The 19860-nt window shown below is 37.4% G+C and overlaps 2 protein-coding genes across 2 annotated transcripts in view; both read left to right on the top strand.

Annotated features, from left to right (window-relative positions):
* LOC131311303 (flavonoid 3',5'-methyltransferase-like) overlaps positions 1 to 4171 on the top strand; it is a 47650-nt gene extending 43479 nt beyond the window's left edge. The window contains exon 6 of the mRNA XM_058338700.1: positions 4075 to 4171. The gene's annotated coding sequence lies outside the window, so the exon portion shown is untranslated. The remainder of the gene's footprint in view (positions 1 to 4074) is intronic.
* A 4172-nt stretch (positions 4172 to 8343) lies between these two features.
* On the top strand, positions 8344 to 17068 carry LOC131311304 (flavonoid 3',5'-methyltransferase-like). The gene is made up of 6 exons (XM_058338702.1): positions 8344 to 8495; positions 8587 to 8691; positions 13631 to 13716; positions 14542 to 14689; positions 15906 to 16037; positions 16524 to 17068. The coding sequence occupies exons 2-6, from the start codon at positions 8656 to 8658 to the stop codon at positions 16806 to 16808; spliced, it is 687 nt and encodes a 228-aa protein (XP_058194685.1). The 5' UTR covers positions 8344 to 8495; positions 8587 to 8655; the 3' UTR covers positions 16809 to 17068.
* The last annotated feature ends 2792 nt before the right edge of the window (positions 17069 to 19860 follow it).

Here is a 19860-nt window from a genome sequence, read left to right as displayed (position 1 = left end):
TGGGGGGTTGACATTTTGATTTAAATGGAATCTTGAAATTCTGATAATGCTATTGTTTCCAAATGGGGGGTACTTTCTTATTTTCATTAAATAAATTAAAGTAAAGGAAAGGTAAAAGAAAGGTTTAAAAGATGCTGAGGAGCTGTGAAGTTGCTGGGAGCTGTTTGCTGAAGCTGAAGCCAACCTGAAATCTGCAGTTTTGAAGATTGTTATCGATAACATCCTCAATGGTATCGATACCATTTGCTCCATTTTGGTTCACAAGTTGTCCAGACCTGAGGGAATCGATAACATTTTGTTGGAGTTATCGATACCAATTTTCTCCGGGGGATCATTTCAAGGATGTTATCGATACCTTAGCCTATGGTATCGATAACTTTTGTCTCCTGCAGATATTTTTACTGCTTTTTGGACTTTCCATTTATGGAATACTTGCCACTTTTGGCAAGTTCAAGGATATTTTGTGGAGAGAAAATGTTGAGTTGTATAAATACTCTTCTCTCTCTCTCTTGTAAAAAAGTAGGTAGTTAGTTTAGGTTAGTCTTTCTCCATTGTTGTGCTTTCAAGCTTTTGTCTTTAATTTGTCAAGAACTCAAGTAAGTCTTTCTCGTTTATTGTTTTGTCGTGTATTAATGTTGTAGCTACGGACTAGATTCTTCTTTAAATCAAGTTTATTTTCATTTCTATCGGTTAATCATGTTTTCTTCCTTTAGCATGTTTTCTAGTCTTTTCCTTAGATGTGAGTAGTCATTTAGGCTTGGCCATGGGGTGAATAACACCTTGTGACTTTGGTTGATCTTGCCTTTCTCAACTTAAGACTTGAGGTTTGGTTTGGAAATGTGAGTGGTTCGCCTTTTATGTAACAAAACTTGTCGATGTTAACCTCCGGTGATCATATGCTCGCTCATATGGTTCCGTGAGCTATGTCTTGACTCGTGTTTGCCAAAAGAACCAAAGAACTTGCTCGCTTTCCAAACCATGCTTCTAGTTCTTGACCTTGATATTTAGTTTGAATGCAAGTCTTGGCGTTGTTAATCTCCGGTGATCATGTGCTCGCTCACATGGTTCCGTGAGCTATGTCACGCCTTGTGTTAAGCTTGTTGTTCAAACTCTATATCAAATCTAACTATTTTCATAGCTAAATCTTCCGGTTGATAGCCTGTGCCGTGCGATTCAACCGTGTTTTCGTTGAGAATTGTTGGATGGCTTAAGTTACGGGTGTTATGAACTTCTATGCTTTGCCGCTTATTAAATTAAGTTTAACTCTTTTTCTAGTCATTTTCATAAGGGCAATTCTCACCTTTCAAAGGAAAACCAAAAGTTGGCCGCCTAAACGCCAGAAACCCTTACATCTAATCCGAACAAGCTATATTCGAACTCCCTGTGGATCGACTCGGACTTCCTCGCTATACTATGCAAATCTTTTGTTGTAGTCCGGTTAATAAATAATTGAATTTAACGGCCGTTTGGTAAACTTCAACGACTACCGAATTGGGCGCAATCAAGTAGCACTTAATTTGCTAAGCAATATAAAATGTTGTTATCAAATCTACTAAATCACTTATTACTTAATTGATTCAGTTTTAAGTACTGAATTTAGGTTATCAAACAAGCCCAGAATCTCAAGTAGAAGTTATCATCTAAAGACTTCCTTGTAGGAGGTCTAAACTAAAATTCCAAAATCTAGAACATAATGTATTTTCACTATCAAAACATTCTATGGAAATACATGAAAGTTACTGAGTCCATGTAGATATATAAGATTGATCCAAGCATAGTAGAAGAGATAATAGATCCAACCCATAATACAAGAGCAAGCTCTGAGAAGAAGAAAGGTTTCTCTCTCTTTCCCCTCATTGATTAGGAAAAAATTGAACACATTCCTTAATAGGCAGAGAGAGGACCCACTCCTCTTAAGTTCTTCATCTCCCTATCTACCATCATCAATAGGCAGGTAAATATTGCATTGCGCATTGCATGATTGCATCATATATACTAATAATCCAAACTGATCATAAGGGTGTCGGCATGCATCAGGTGGGAAACATATGGGACACAAACTTATAGGAGGAGTGCAATGATCGTGCCTGTCGACGAAGGACAACTTATTTCGATGCTTCTAAAGATCATGAATGCCAAGAAGACATTGGAGATTGGTGTTTTTACTGGTTATTCTCTCCTCGCTACGGCTCTTGCTCTTCCGAATGATGGCAAGGCAAGTCTTCCAATTGATAAACCCATAGTCTATTTTCGCTACATAATTAGCCCATCCGTCAATATTGAGATTCATTTATTCAGGTAATAGCGATTGATCAAGACAAAGAAGCTTATGAGGTAGGATTGCCATTTGTTAGGAAGGCTGGTGTGGAGCATAAGATCAACTACATCCATTCTGATGGCATGATCGCGTTGAACAACCTCCTAAAAAATGTAAGTCCGGAACTCCAACTCTTCCCCGTATGCGTATCTGTATTTCTAAAATCCATCGCGGCCGTATAGATTAATCATGTAGATCACTATGATCTTGTAGCTGATTGTGGAGTGGTGTTCGTTCTTTTCTGCTAAACCTATCTTTCTGAATGTGACACACATGCTAGCACACTACTAGATTTATCACACTTTAGCACACAAACTAATAAACGTATTGTGGCACAAAAAAATACATTTTTATTTGCTAAGCCGTAATACACACAATTAAAATAATTGTTACTAAACCCATTGCGGATGCTCTTATCATCCGCTTGTCGAGTGGCCATATGGACGGCAAGGATTAGTTTTAGGCAAATGGACGAATGCATAAGATCTGACCTTGGCCTGTAGGTGCATATCGGTTCGGTCCGGTGCAAACGGGTTGTTTGTACACTAAAACTAAAACCAAATCGATATTTAATTTTTAAAAAATTTCAAAACCGAACCGATCGAGGTGATAATAAAACCGACCGATTTTCACAAAAATGGTTCGGTTTGGTTGATTGATTCGGTTTTCCGGTTCAAACTTTCATCCATACCCCTATATTGCGCAAGACCATTCAAAAAATTTCGTGATGTGCAGAGCAACTAGATGCACAATTACCAGCTGCCACAAGAAAATTGCACAAAACACTCGGGTGGATTTTGGCGTATTATTTTGGGATATAAATGAATAGGAAGGTAATTGTGGTGCTGGTTTAGGAGGTTCGGCTTGGATCTTTTTTTTTTTGTAGGATCTTTGCTTTTGGTTGTCGTCTTGCCTTTTTGATTTTTTGCTCTGAGTTTCAAGTGGCGCTAGTCGTTGTGTCCTTAATCCGTTTTAATCTTTGTATCTCTTTTTTAAAGATTAATAAATTCCTTTTCGCCAAAAAAAAAAAAAAAAGGAAGGTGATTGACCTCAAGTTATCTACTAATGTAGGAGAGACAAGAAGGGGAATTTGACTTTGCATTTGTGCATGCTGACAAGGAGAACTACATCAATTACCATGAGCTCCTGTTGAAGTTGGTTAAGGTTGGAGGTATCATAGCATATGACAACACTTCGTGGGATCAGAAAGTCTACTGGTACAGAAAAAAATCTGTACCAGTGGGTACAAACCTCTTTTTGGGTCCATTTTGAGTCTCAAAAAAATGATCGGAGTCGCTCATTTTGTTTAAAATACTTTGCTTATGGTCCCTAAATAAAATAAGCTTAATCCGGTATTGGTAAGAGAATTTACGAAACATCCAAACTTTGCTCTAGAATTCAGGAGAGCAAAGTTTGGATGTTTCGTAAATACTCTTACCGATACTGGATTAAGCTTATTTTTTTTTAGAGACCATAAGCAAAATATTTTAAACAAAATGAGCAACTCCGATCATTTTTTTGAGACCCAAAATGGGCTCAAAAAAAAGTTTGTACCTACTGGTACAGATTTTTTGTCTGTACCAGTAGCACCTCGCTTGTGGGATGGCAGTGTTGCCCCTTCTGAGCATGAAGAAGTGGAGGACACCCCAAGGGATGCGTTGAGAAAGTTGAATAGTTTCCTTGCTTCGGATTCTCTTATCGACTTATCGCTCATCTCTATTGCCGATGGTCTCACCCTCTGCAAGCACGTCCGTTAGCAAAAAGTTTGCTATAAATTTCACAACGGGATAAGTTCCAGTTTAGGAATGTTCTATCTCTGTGAGTTTTACATACGGCATGGCCTTTTCTTCTGATGTAGTGCCAAAATAAGAACTCACTTTCTTAACCTTTGATTCCAACACTGAAGTGTCAAGCACGTACTGACTTATCCTGCCAATTTTTCAAGAAAATAATTGAGAAAATAAAATATCATTATTTGAAAATAAGGAAAGTTACCTAAATTAGAAAAGAAAAGGTGGAGAGAAGAGAGTAAAGAGGGAAATTAGAATAATTATTGTTGATTTTTTCGAAAAAAATAAAATTTCCTGCACTTTTTTTTTTTTTTTTGCTCGGCAAACGAAATATTTTATATAACTCGAAATGGATACATCGAGATAAATGCATCTAAGCACAAGGCACTAGGATGCAAAAGAAAGAACAAAAGCATTCAACAGACAGTTGGATAACACACCTCATACTACCTTACAATCTTACTTTTTGAATACCATCTAGAAAAATCTTAAAATCCTCCGCCGTGTAGACTTTGATGTCGAACTTCGCCTTCATCCATATTGCGACCCTAGTTTTGACCAATTCCCCCACCTCCCACGGCTGCGTTGTTGAGTTGTTGAAAATATAGTCATTTCTTACTAGCCAAATAGACCATAATGTAGCATAGAAGCAAGACTCTCAAATATACTTTCACAAATTTTTATACCCATTAGCAAGCCACTAGCTAGCCAAGTTCGGAACAGAAGATGGGCAAGCCCCTTTGAGGTTCCACCAATCCATAATTACAGACCAAACAGTGAGGCAAACTCTCAAGCTTTAGAGGGTTGTACGGAAAAGTTCACTTTCTAAGGATATTCTTGCTAAGTAAACACAAAAAAGTACTCTCTTTTTTTCTCTTTCTTGCATTTTCTATATACCATTATCTCGTTAATTAATCAAACGGACTCTAAAGAAAAAAGTTAGAAAATATTCTTGGGAGCTGATTAGGGCTGTTGCGAATCCGACCCGATCGAAAAAGATCAAAAAAAACCAACCGATCGGTTCTGTCTTCGGTCGATCCAGGGGCGTTTTTTTGGTAGTTCGGGGTGGACTGAACAGAACCGAACCTAGGTCGGTTCGGTCTCGATTTTCTGGAAATCTATACGGACTGAACTGAACCGAATGCGAACCAAACCAACAGAACCAATGTAGGACCGAACCAACCGAACCATATTTTATATATATATATATATATATATATATATATATATATATATATATTTATTTATTTATTTATTTATTTATTTATTTATTTATATAAATCGTTATAATCTTCTGGCTTTTACTGTTTTGAATTGTTAACTTCAAAAAAAATTTTGAATTATGCCACCAAAAATTATAGAATCAAACAAAATTTTGAATTATGCCAACAACAATTACAGAATCAAACAAAATTTTGAATTGTTAACTTCTGGCTTTTACTTCTTTTTTTTTTTTTTGAATTTCATTGCTTGATTTATTATATACACTAGTGTAGAAGATATTTCCAATCAATTGGAAAAAAAAAATAGGTGGAAGAGTACTTGTAAAAGTTGTAATTGTTTGAGCATACCTGTTGTATGTTATTTTCTTTTCAATTGGTGTTTGAATAAATAAATAAATAAAACAGGTCCAATGGCCCAAATATGGGTAAAAAAATGTCCCAAACTGGGTGATTGACTTCAGGTTGAAAATAGCCCACATATTGGTGAAAAAATGGCCCAAACATGACCCGTAGTCTATTGTTAGTTTTTAAAAATGGCCCACCCATAGTTATTGATACCGTTCCGTACCGGCCGGTACGTACCGTTTTGACGAAGAACCGGTACCCTAATCCCCCAATTTCGTTCCGGTCCCAATACCGGTAGAAGCTGTACGCAGAGCAAGGCTTGGCCGCTTGGGTGTCTCTTGGCATTCCCCCAGTAGATCTATTGCTCCATTCTTTAATTAATCCAGGTAAAGAGCTATGTTATAGAATACTTGTTCTTTATTTGAGCTCCCCAAGTTTATTAGTATTCTACTGTTTATTGCAACCTTAGGGTTTGGACTTTTAGGGTTTGAACACCCACTATTACCTGCCTATTGGGTAAATCCAAGTTTTATATTCCATTCCCGTCAACGCCCACCATCCAAACGTCAACATGGTGAAGAGTATTAGCAGTGATTTTTTTTTTTTTTTGTCAAGGCAGTAATTTGTACAACACTGGTCCCCGAACTTGTTGAAAGGGTCAAAAATAAGTAACTAATAGAAGTAGAAGCACCCTAAAAGCAGGTCTCATTTATTCTATTTGCTAGTCACTCTCCTGTATCAAAATCTGTAGTTTTATTTTCATGTAGTAATAAGGCTTTACTTTTAAGTCCGTCCAAGATATGCGTAACGGAGTTTTTGTGTGGAGACTAAAGTAATAATACAATCTAAACTGAAATTATTTTTTTCCCGTAGTTTTTTTTTTTTGTTTGATCCGCTTTTTTTCCCGTAGTTTGATACTCTATTTCATCACTTCTCTTTTTTAATTTTTAGGTAGTGGTGAGGAAGGTGTGCGAAAACTAGAGAATGCATCACTACAAGAAAAATGAAAATTAGTGACGAAAAAGTGGCGACGAAATTTAATTTTGTCACTAAATGAGTATATTTGGCGACGAAAAAATAAATTTGTCACTATTTTAATAACTTTCGTGACGAAATAATTTCGTCACCAATTATGCCTGTTTAGCGACGAAAAAAATATTTTTGTCACTAAAGGTACCCATTTGGCGATAAAATACATTTTTCGTCGCCGAAAGCTTAAAAAAGGTGACAAAATTATTTTTCGTCGCCAAAGATAAATCATTTGGTGACAAAAAATATATTTCGTCGGAAAATGTGAGCAATTTAGTAACGAAATATTTTTTTCGTCACCAAATGCTTAACTTTGGTGACAAAAAATAACTTTGTCACCATTTTAACGCTTTCAGTGACAAAAAATATATTTCGTTGTCAAATGGGTACCTTTCGTGACGAAATTTATGAATTACGCTTCGTCACTAAATGTATTTCGGACATAACTCTTTACTAAAATCTCCGATTGAGATAATTCAAATTGGGTTTGAACAATAACTCAATTGCCTACAACTTTCATGTTTATCAAAATTGCTAATTTTAATATTTAAAGGTCCAAAATTACATTCGAAATATATTTTCATGTTAAACATATGTGTTATATATTAGATATTTCAAATTTTTACTGAAAAGTGTGTGTAGTGCAGTTGGTTGGAACTTGCGCGAAAAACTCAAGGGACTCGGGTTCGAAACCCAGCAGGAGCAAGAAAGATGGATTTCTTTTCCCACATGAAAACATTTTCGCAACGAAAAATTTCGTCACCGATTTCTTATATTAGTGACAAAAAATTTCGTCAAAAAATTTCGTCACAAATGTGACCCATCGGTGACGAATTTTTTCGTCGTCAAAAAGCACAATAAGTGAGGAAAAAAATTTTGTCACCAATTATTCACTTTTTGGTGACGAAATATTTCGTCATCAAAAGGCACTATAGGTGACGAAAAATAGATTTTGTCACCAGGTAGGAATCCTCGACAACCTTTAGTCGACAAATTTTTTTTCGTCACCTATATTATTTGTGACGAAAAACATACAATTTGTGACGATTTTCATTCGTCACCCAATTGAATTTTTCTTGTAGTGCATAATGGAGTTTTTAGGCAAAGACTGAAGTATTATCATTTGTTAATCGCAACTTTAGAACTTTTTGGAATTGATGTTTTAATTCTTGATGATGATGTGAACATGGCTCTTCCAAATATAGCTCGTGTTTGTTAGATTGTTTGCTCGTGAATTGATGAAAACATGGAACTGGAATGGGCAAGATCCGTATTAACTATTTTGGCTCTAGTTTTGCTCGTCATGAATTGCCTTTTTGCTTGATGTTTAATTTTCGTTTACTACTCTTCTGAAATTAGCTATAGTTTTCCTCTTGAATTGCAATTTTAATTTGCTTGAAAACGTGGAACTGGAAAACGCCTTGCACTTATGAGATTTTAAGGGGTATTTTCGTAAAGTAAGTGCTGTAATAGAGGGCAATTAAGTCTTGTAATGAATTTTGGCAGAAACAAAAGTAATTTTTGACATTATCATTTCTCATATTTTCTAAAGTGATCATTAATTTTTCTCCCCTTAAATAGGGTAAGTTGTTGGGCGCCCGCTCTACTTAAACAGCTATATGTACCACAAACCTCACACACGTACAGAGGAATTTAACTATGCCTAGGGGGAATGGGGGTTGAGGCGAGGGATATAGTTCCTAGGGGGAATAGTGTGGGATGAGGGATATAGTTCCCAGGGGGAATGGTGGTTGAGGCACGTTGCCACTTGCCGGAGAGGATGTACAATTGGTACTCATCATAATAGTACTGATCACAAAATACAAATGATTTCCTGTCTGGAAATTTATGTCTCACTTCTCTCTCATTTCGTGAATCTCAGATAGATGAATATATGCCATTCAGAATTCTTTGAGAAGTTCTTCTTCGGCCATTTGAGACGCAAATTAATATGACGAGCATCCTCAAAAGTGAAGCCCTCAAAAAGGTTAGTTTATGATTTTATATATATACACACACACACACCCACTCCCTCCGTTCCAAATTCTTTGTCCGGTCTGCAAAACGGAGTATTAAAAATAATACAATTTTTGCAAGAAAAAATCAAAAGTTTTTTAACAACTTACTAGATATGAATGAGTATTTTTAATTTGTGAAAAAAGTTTGAATTTTTTCTTGAAAAAATTGCATTATTTTTAACACTCTGTTTTGCAGACCGGACAAAGAATTTAGGACGGAGGGAGTATATATATGTATATGCTTTTCCAAATTCCCAAAGAGGGGTTACATTTGTTTTCTATTTTACTACTCGATTATTTTTCTTAAATCCATCAGAAAATCTTGAGCAACAATATTTGAGAGTATGGGTAAGGGTACCGGCCGGTGCATGCCAGTTTCGTACGACACCAGATCGATCCGTCTCTTGGCTTATTTTGAGATATATATTGATTCCTCCACGCATTAATATTTGTGGTCTCTTCTCAGGTTCAGTTTAATATATATAATCGAGAGGATTCACTTTTTAGACCACATGATAACCTCAATTCACGCCAAAAGCTACTCATGTTAGATGGTCATATATTGGAACCAACATGTTTGTTTTGCAGCTGTTTTGGAGACCCAATTAAGTGTGTGTGTGTGTGTGAGAAGGCCGATTTTGAACAAGTTTCCCTTAATAAAACCCAAGGGATTGGCTGTTGGTCAAGGTGTAGTATTTACCGGCATGTTTTTCATACTAAAGTTTCAGGTGATATCAACACATTTGGGGTCAATCTATACGAATCTTCGTCTTTAATTGCGATTTCCGCAAGTGCAGCTTGGGCCTTCAGAATTAGTTAAAGTGCGCTAAAGTTGACCTAAACACCTAAGTTATAAAAAAACGTAGACAACGATAGCAGCCAACTGTGAATTGGTTTCTGGTGCTCCGAAGAACTGGGCAACGGAACAATAGGCTGGATCACCATTAGGTACGCCTCCAGATCAAAGAAAATATAAAAAAGATTAAAATCTCATCCTTTTAGGTAGAAGAGGAAGCTTACCAGCTCGAAAGTACCCATGTCAATAAACCAGATTCAATCCGGATTTTATAGGATCTGAATCCGAAGTTGTGCTATTAATGGGATTTTACTCTTCCTTTTTGGTAGTAAAGGAAGTTCTACTTTGTATATACATCTAAATGTCCAATTCGGATTTGCAGTTCCAGTTTCTTTCTTTAAAAAATAAGTACTTATTTGCAATTTTCAAATTTAAAAATAATAGACTTACTAAAATCAAAAAAATATACAATATAGATCTTGTTTTATAGATTTGAGATCTATCAAATCTTACAAGAAAATTTATTTTCGTAAGCCCATTATTTTTAAGTTTGAAAATAGTTTTTTTATTTTTTAAGTACTTATTTGAGAAAGTGGAACGAAATCTGACTAGATTAGTATTATTGGATTCGGATCAAATTGAATTGAATTCGACCCATTAACAAACCTACCCAAAAGACATCTTTTTTTTATTGCACCCACAAGCCCACATTATAGACTCAACTCAGCAATAGGGAGAAATTATCCGGTGGTCCATACAGTAGTTATCAGTAGGAATGGCAACAGGGCGAGGTTTTGCGTACTCCAACCCGACCCGAAATTTATTACCCGGCCCCAACTTGACCGGGTATTTTTTGGGTACCCCGATTGGGGAACAGGTTTACCCACCCGGCTCCATAAAAAATTAAAAAAATTGCTAATCTAAAAGCAAAATTAAAAAAAATAAGTATAAATAAAGTGTAAGTTTAGTATAATGGTGAAAATATAAAGGTAAGAATATAAAGATTTTTTAGTATAATGATAATAATATTAGGGTAAAAATATAAAATTTGAAGCATTAATGATAATTAGATTAGGATAAAAGTATAATCTTATAAATAAATACATTTCGCGGTGGGTTCAGGGTGGGTTTAAGGGTGGGATACTATCACCCCGAACCCTACCCGAATCCGGCCGAGTTTTAGAATTTTTATCCCGACCTGATATCCAAAAAGGTGGTGAAAAACCCGCCCCGTTCGGGGGTGAAGAGGGTTTGATGTGGGGCAGGTCCGATTGTCATCTCTAGTTATCAACTCCTGAAGAGAGTATTTTAATGCGACACCACATGACACGTGCTACCATGGTTCTGTTGTGTGTGCACGAGATGGGACCCAATGCTGAGCTAATAAACCACTTGGCTCAGACCCCATCATGTGCATACATGGCCAAACATGAATGGAACTGTAATACCAAGTCAGCACGTCACAGTTATATGAAATAGTTTCTCCAGCCCTTGATCCTTAACAGAAAATGGGAGAAACTAGTTTTTGATGTAAGAAGTATGATAGGTTGTATTAGTCTCAACCAGGGTTGTTGATACCATTTCGTACCGGCCGATACGTTTCGTTTCAGCACAAATCCGGTACCCTTGACCTCTATTTTCATCTCGTCCAACTTTCCGGCTGATCTCGAACAATTCCAGCGTACCGGGAGAATCTCGGCCGAGATGTTGTTTTCGGGAATTTCGTCCGGTATTTTGCAGATCGTGACCATAGGCTTTTACATGTGCGCGTCTCTGTCAGATCGCAACACACACGGGGGGAAGGAGCTATACCTGTTTTGCCTTGAGAGAGAGAGAGAAAAACTTGTCATCTGTCGAGTTGTGGCCGATCGGAAGTTCGAGTCGAAACCCTCGCAGCAGTTGTAGTCTGTCGAGAAAGGAACAGGAGAAGATGGAGAGAGGGGGGACAGAAGTGCATTGAACGTTTCCCATTTCTTTTAAACCTCACACATCGTTAAGACACGTGTAGGGCCATTATGAAGCCATATCACTGGGGCTGTGATCTTGTTTTTTTTTTAAGTAATTCTTTTACTTTTAAAAGGGTTTATGGCTGTATATGTCATTTTTTTCAGATTTAAAAATTGGGGAATGATACCCCCACCGCGTCTCGCCCACCAAACAATCCATTGCTCGACACGTGGCGGTGGGCCCAACATCTTCAGAAAGGAAAAAAGAAAGCCAAAAAATTACAGTCACCCCCCCCCCCCCCCCCCCCTCTCTCTCTCTCCTCTTTCTTCTTCCGCTGCACTCCAGAAAAGACTCCAAACTCCGTTCACAACCACTGCCGCCGACCACAACCACTGCCGACCACCACCATGACCGCCATCCCCCATACCTCCGTTCCAAGTTCGCCGATAATCTCTCTCTTTCCCCATTTCACACCCTCTCCTCTTCCATCTCTAGAAAAGACTCCAAATCTCAAACAAAACCTCACACATCAGACTAATCCGAAAAATCAACAACTACATTAACAAAAAAAAAAAAAGGAGAAGAACTAGAACCCTGCAATCAGAGAATAATGGTAATAGGCCTCGATGTCCGGGTGTGCTTGTTCAAGCTTGGAGACCAGGTAAGCGTTCTCGTTGACGAAGACGGTGCGGCCGTTGCGGTTGAGGACGTGCCAGAGGAGGGTTTCGTGGGTCAGGCCGAAGATGAGGAAGTTGCATTTTGGGGCAGCGGCGGGAGGACGGCGGTGATGGATTTGAGATCAACGGAGGCGGTCGGTGGTGGCGGTGGAGTTCCGGGTTGAGCCGTAGTGGAGGAGGGCGTCGAAGATGGGGTTTGGGTGAGGGGCTGCCGCCCCTGTAGGCGGTGGTGGGCGTTTTGGTGGTGAGGAGTGCAGCTGAAGAAGAGAAAGAAGAAAGAGGGGAGAGAGAGAGAGGGGGGGTGACTGTAATTTTCTGGCTTTCTTTTTTCTTTTCTGAAGATGTTGGGCCCACCGCCACGTGTCGAGCAATGGGCAGTTCGGTGGGTTGTTCGGTGGGCGAGATGCGGTGGGGGTATCAGGCCCCGTTCCAACTAACCTTCTTTTTTGAAAACTTCTTTTTCTTCAATTTTCAAACTCAAATATAATGAAAATGAAAAATAATTTTTTGATTTTTCTTGCACCGTATAAAAGATCTCAATAAAATCTATCAAACAAGATCCATATTGGTAGGAAAATTATTTGCATAAACATATAATTTTTGGGCTTGAAATTACAATCCTTTTTCCAAAACCTTCTTTTTTTAGAGTTGGAACACCCCCTCATTCCCCTTAAAAATTAGAGTAGTCGGATGGATTGTATTTTTATAAAAAAAATTATTGATACATAATTATATGTAAATAGTAGCGCTAAATCCGAAACGGTATCCGAGATATGTAACCTGTATCGGTACGTACCGTACCAATAAAAAAAATCGGTACCCTCACCGAAACGGTATTCAGAACATTGGTCCCAACTTTTTCTCAAGATAGAGCGGTAAAACACCACGTTACAGTGCCGAACATCATTACACCACCCCTCAGTAATTATTACTTATACATATGGGCAGGTTTTACTAGTGAAGCAACAACTATTACAATTCAATTTACCAATAAAACATTTTATTTTTTTATTTTTTTCATTATTATATACTTCAGTAGGGTTAGCGGGATGTTTGTATGTTAGTTCACTGGGGTTCAGCTGTCCATAGCCCTAAACCCCAAAAAAACCAGGAAAAGAGATTACCAATAAAACATTAACATATACTACTACTATGGCCCCATTCAGTTGTACGGAAAGGATGGAAAATGATGGAAAAATCAACTTTTCTGTAATTTTTTGCATGTTCAGTTACCATAAAAGTTGTAGGACTAGCAGCTTCAACTTTCCTACTAGAAAATACTTTTCTGCAAAATAGGTCTTGCTAAAAGGATGGAATTCTTATTTTTCTGAAAATAAATTTTCTTTTATTTTATTTTACCACACTTAACTTTTCCTGATAACCAATTTCCCGCACAATTTTCTCGACAACTAACAAAGCCTAATATGTCTATATCTACGAAACTGGCATTTCCTAGGTCTAATATGTGGTCTACAAATGTATTTGCAGTACATTTTGGAAACTAATGCCTACCCCAGAGAGCATCCCCAACTCAAGGAAATCAGAGAGGCCACCCTTAACAAGTACACTGATTGGTAAGCTTTCTCGATTGACACAGTTCGTTTAGCATTTCCATGGTTTTTCCGTTCCTCTTATTATGCTGATTTCTTTATTTCCAATTTTCAATAAATGCAAATATGATTCTTGAATTGTTTTATTATCAAGTGGTTTTTGAATGCGAAAAAACTATGGGAACTGACCATATGTGCATCGACAGTGCACAGATCAGCACCCGGGGCTCACTCTGGATCCCGCATGGATAATCCGAGTTGTTTCAATAATTTTCGAGTGGGCCTTTGAAAAATCAGCTCAATACGATAAATGTAGTTGCTTGATCTAATCTTCTAATTTTTCATTAAGATTACAGACTGAAAAGGATCCTATTTCCCTTTTTTTAAGAGGGATGTGTTATAATCGCATCCTCCAATATGTAGGAAATGCGTGAAATGATAATTTTTTTTATCTAAAACTTAGACAACTTTCTGTAACAAACTAAAAGAGATTAAATTATTTACATCACCAGTGTAAATATTTGTCTTCTCCAAATCAATTATATTGCACCACGTCGCAATGTTTTATTAATTGGAACCACTGTTTTGACGACTTAGCATAATGTAATTGATTTGGAGGAAACAAATATTTACACCTCCGGTGTTTATAATTTATTCTCACACTAAAAGTTACAATGAAACAGAGGGAAAGAAAAAAAAAATACTACTCCACTGGAAAATTAGAAGATTGGATCAAGCAACTACACTTATCGTATTGAGCTGATTTTTTGCGGCCCACTCGAAAAATTGTGATTGATTTTCTCCTTGGAATCTCAGAGTAGAAGTAATCATCTAAAAACTTGCTTGTAGGAGGAGAATAATGGGCGTGCCTGCTGATGAAGGACAACTTATTTCGATGCTTCTAAAGATCATGAATGCCAAGAAGACATTGGAGATTGGTGTTTTTACTGGTTATTCTCTCCTCGCTACGGCTCTTGCTCTTCCGGATGATGGCAAGGCAAGTTTTCCATGGATAAATTCAAGTTAGCCTCTCTCTGTTTTTTTCTCAGCCTAGCTCAGCGAAAGTTAGTATCGTTAGATTAGCAAATTAGAGTTGTTGAACTCATGACCTTCTTATTCCTAGGCCCTAGCACCTAAGTGCACCTCCTATTCTCCTAATGCCGTTGGGCCAAAAGCCTCTTCGCATAAAAGCAAGTTAGCTTAGGCCTATTATTTCTGAAAATATGTCTCAGAAATAGTCGCTTAGGACCGTATAACTGGAACTAAAGGAAATTGGGGGAGGGGCAGGTCTCTCTCTCTCTCTCTCCCCTCGCCCATCTACTATTTTCATCACTCTACAAACTCCAAGTCTTCTTCACCCATCTCAGTAGCATGTGCACGGTTACGATCCCCATGGCTAGAAAGGCCCATGGTCGTGAAAGCAAGTCCAGCGTCCTCGAGCAACAAGTCCCATGGTCGGAAGACCTTGGGGGCCGCATTTTTCATTCCCTCCCGCTTGTGTTTTAATCTGTAGATATTGCTCATGCCAGACGATACCGAGAAGGAGAACGGTCTGGATCAGTGCTGGATTACAGCGGACTATGGATTTTTTTTTTTTGGACGGTGGCGGCAGTAGCAGATGGTTAGGGTTAGGTTTTAACTTTTGCGTTTTTAGTTTTTGGGTTATGGTTTAATGTCTTTCTGTGTTTCCTCCCAGTTGGGTCTCCTCTAGTTCAGGTTTTCCTACCCCAGATTCTGGTCTCCCCAAATCTGGGGCCTAATAATGTTTCTACAGGTTTTGATGGGACTTCGTTTTGTAGTTCACGGGATCCGTTTGTTGCTTGCTTCTTGTGCCCACCGTGGCCGCGAAAGTTTGCCAGCCATTCTCAATGCCTGCTTGTTTTCCTCTAGGAGCTTGTTGCTGTTGTGAGGTTCTGGATGTTTTCGTCTAGGAGGTTGTTACTGTTGTGAGGTTCTAGAGTTATATGTTTATAATTTAGACCTTCTGTCGTTGTTTCTGTTTGAGATAATCTTTGGTTGTATGTTTTTCCGTATAAATGAAATCTTCTACCATTTTGGCAAAACAAAAAAAAAGTAAAGGAAATTGAACGAACAAACAAGCAAGAAAACCCTTTTCTTGTTTGATCATTAAAAGATCACAGAAGAAAAGTGACAGCAGCATTTAGAATAAATTTTGCTACGTGACCATCGAAATTTAGAACAAAATTTTGCAGGTAATAGCAATTGATCCAGACAGAGAAGCTTATGAGGTAGGATTGCCATTTATCAGGAAGGCTGGTGTGGAGAATAAGATCAACTACATTCAGTCTGATGGCATGATCATCTTGAGCAACCTCCTCTCAAATGTAAGTCTTTTAGGACATGCAGCTCTGGTTCTGTATTTCAAAATCTAATTGCGGCCGGTCATACATATCTAATCAACTACTACCCTGACTACGTTAAGTTTTGCAAGATCCAATGGTCTTCTAACATATATTTGGCACCATTTGATCGAAGACGAGCTGATCCGAAATAGAGTAAGATTGCCTGGTCAAGTGCACCGTAGGGTCGAAGACTAAAGAAAAAGAATAAGATTACTGCAATTGCAGTATGACGATTGTTGCCTACATTTTCTCCTGTCTCTTTCCCTCTCTTGCACGAGACCGTTCCAACAGGTTTCCTCGTGTGATGCAGACTTTCTTCTGTCTCTTTCCCTCTCTTGCTGAATTACCAGCCGCCACAAGAAAAATCGCGCAAAACATATCATGCCGAGATTTTTGATTTTCATTTTTGGATAAAAATGGATATATATAGGTAGGTTATTGACCTTAACAGTTCTACTAATCATGTAGGAGAGACAAGAAGGGGAATTTGACTTTGCATTTGTGGATGCTGACAAGGAGAACTACATGAACTACCATGAGCTCCTATTGAAGTTGGTGAAGGTTGGAGGTGTTATAGCATATGACAACACTTTGTGGCAAGGCATTGTTGCCCATTCTGAGCATGAAGAAGTGGAGCACAAATACAGGGATACTATAAGAAAGTTGAACAGTTTCCTCGCCTCCGATTCCCGTATCGATCCATCGCTCGTCTCCATTGCCGATGGTCTCACCCTCTGCAGGCGCCTCCGTTAGCCAAATAATCACGGAAGAAGTCGCAACAGTGCGGCCTTTTCTCTCTCTCTCTCTCTGGAATTGGTAAATGTGGCCTTTTCTTTAAATCTTGCTGAAATAAGAAATCACCTTCTCCACTTTCTTGTGTAACTATGTTCTTGAGGTGGTGTGTAATAAAATGTCATTAGTACTCTTTACTGTATTGTAAAGACTCTATATAGACTGTATATCAGTCATCAGACGTAATCCATGGTAAGGAATCCTCATCTACCTGTTCACCACCTTAGGCTCCGTTCCAGAAACCTTCTTAAAAAATAAGCAGCTTATTTCACATTTTCAAACTCCAAAATAATGTAAATAAAAAATAATTTTTCAATTTTTTTTCATCGTATAAAAGATCTCAATGAAATCTTTCAAACAAGATCCATAGTGCATATTTTTAGATTTCAATAAATTCCTCATTTTTAAGCTTGAAATTGCCTTCTTAAAAAATAAGGGCTTTTTTGGAGTTCCGGAACGGGACAAACAAAGTTGTTTTTGGTCACAAAAGAATAAGGGCTTCTTAAAAAATTGCCTTCTTTAATTTGTGGACACAAAAGAAAAGGACTTGAAGTTGTTTTTTGGTCATCTTTATATAGAAACATATTTTGGTGATTTACCGGGACAAACAAAGTTGGATGTTTCGTAAAGATCCTTACCGGTATCGGGTTGAAATAATTTTTAATAGAAACCCTAAATAAAATATTTTTAACAAAATGAATAGCTCTGATTATGTTTGCGTGATCCGAAACGAGTCCCAAAGCCATACACACATGGAGAGTATGTACTCCTTTGTCTGTGCAAGTAGCACTAATGTTTCCAGAAATCGTTTGCGCCACGAAATAGCGTGAATGCAATTTTGTTTTGCTTTTTTTTATTTTTTAAAATTTCTGCATGTGCACACGTGCTGACCATCTATCTGGAGAATGCTCCAAAAGTGTTACTACAACATTTCGATCGATGACTAGATTTGGGCCATGGGTTTCTATGGGTAGCTCGAAAATGATTGATACACAGCACATTTACTCTGATCGAATCACACCCCTTTCATATATACGTGAGCATATACATGTGGGTCGTATCATGTTGGATCCAAATATGGGACCCACATGTATATGAGAGATGTCTGATTGAATCTGTGCAAACGTGGTGTGTATGTAGCATTACGGATGGGAAGCTTGCACGTTGCTCAAATTTAGAGGCTAAGTTGTGGGGTATTCAAAGTGGTCTCTAAAAAGGTAGTGATTTTAACACTTTTTTTTTTTTTTATAATCATACTTTCTTTTTTTTTTGTATTATATTGTAATGTGATTTTACAATATTATCATTCTAAATATGAAAGAGCATACAAGTGAGACGTTTTCTTTTTTAATGACCAAAAAGATTTCATTAATCTTTGAAATTGTTACAAAGACTAATAGGACACGGAGAACGACATCATATCCCCTACACCCACACATACATCCATCAGAGCAAGTTTATCAGTAGTTTGGTAAAAGGAAATTGACTTTTACACTCCCCTTCTTATCACATACACTTTATTTTTTGTCTTTATTCATGTGAATTCACCTTTTTGTCCTTTCATAAGTTCACTTTTTCCCACATTAAGGTGCAATAGAGTAAATTCACACCAAATAAAGACAAAAAAAAGAGTATATGTGGTAAAAAGGGGAGTGTAGAAATTAATTTCCTTGGTAAAATTGCTAATAAACAATGCATTTTTTTAATTTTACCTACTCATATTTTTTTCAACATTACATCAATACCATTTATTTAACCTATTCTCTATTAAAATATTATTACTTTTATTTCCTATTTTTCTTTTTGAGGAGAGAGAGACGAGGAGAGTAAGAGAAAGATAGAGAAAACAATAAAGAAATGGGAAAGCTTGTGAACAGTCGCACTGTTCTTTTTACCTTGGAACTGTAGCAGGAGGGAGTTTACCTCCTCCTTTACCGATTCTGCTGTAGACTACTTTTCTCTCTTTTGGTGATGTAAAATGGCTATATAGGTAGTTTACATGAGCTGGTAAACTTGCTCTCATGTGCCACACACTCACATATTTTACAATTGCACTGAACTTTCAACTTCTTGCACATCAATCCCCAATTCATTATCTACCATAATTATCAATTCTTTTAAAAGGGGTCCTCTAGTATCCCCAACATTAAAAATAAAAAGGTTTTTAATACGGGTCTCTACAAAATCTTTCCTTTATATATATATCCCTTTAGCCAGTCCACTTCTTATAAGGGCGCCTTTATTTCTCTCCTTTTCCGACCTAATTTCGATGATCCGAGCCGTTTAATGTGTTCAGAACATGATTTTAAGAGTAATCGCGATAAATCAGAAAAAAAAATGACCAGATAGGGCTTGATTTGAACGGTTTTTATTTGAACCGTTAGATAAAATACAAATAAAAACTGCTTGGATCAAATCATTTCCAGTCTTTCTTTTTTTTGTTAATTTCTCGCGGGTACCCTTAAAATCACGTTCTGCACATATTGAGCAGCTCGGATCATTGCAATTTGGTCGGGAAAGAGACTTCCTTACCTTAATACGGTAAGGGCGCCCTTATAAGAAGATTATCCATTTCTTTATTTGTAATTATTAGTTAATTAAAAAAAAATCCTTAGCATAAATTGCACTAAGGGTAATATGGACAATTTAGCCATTAATCCTTATCAAGCGGTATTCAAAACAAACATTGGACACACTGGATTGACCACAATCCAATCTAATTCCTTGCACAAACAAACATGGGATGTAAGGGACTATATATAGCCCCCCCACTAATAGTCCCCTCACTAATAATCTCTTGACCACAATCCTATCTAATCCAATCCCTCCTATCAAACAGGGCCTCTCTCTATAAGAATTGCAGCACGTAATGAAACCACAATTTTGTCATTCTATGATTCTCTCTTGTCATCAGTTCTTTTCTTACTAAAACAGAGATGATATAGGTACATATTTCACATTTGTACTAGCGCTCATATATTCTTTTTAGACCCGTTTCGAGTTCTAAAAAATG

The sequence above is a fragment of the Rhododendron vialii genome, chromosome 12a (genome assembly GCF_030253575.1).
Source record: "Rhododendron vialii isolate Sample 1 chromosome 12a, ASM3025357v1".
Taxonomy (NCBI): domain Eukaryota; kingdom Viridiplantae; phylum Streptophyta; class Magnoliopsida; order Ericales; family Ericaceae; genus Rhododendron; species Rhododendron vialii.
This window is presented reverse-complemented; position numbering and strand designations above follow the sequence as displayed.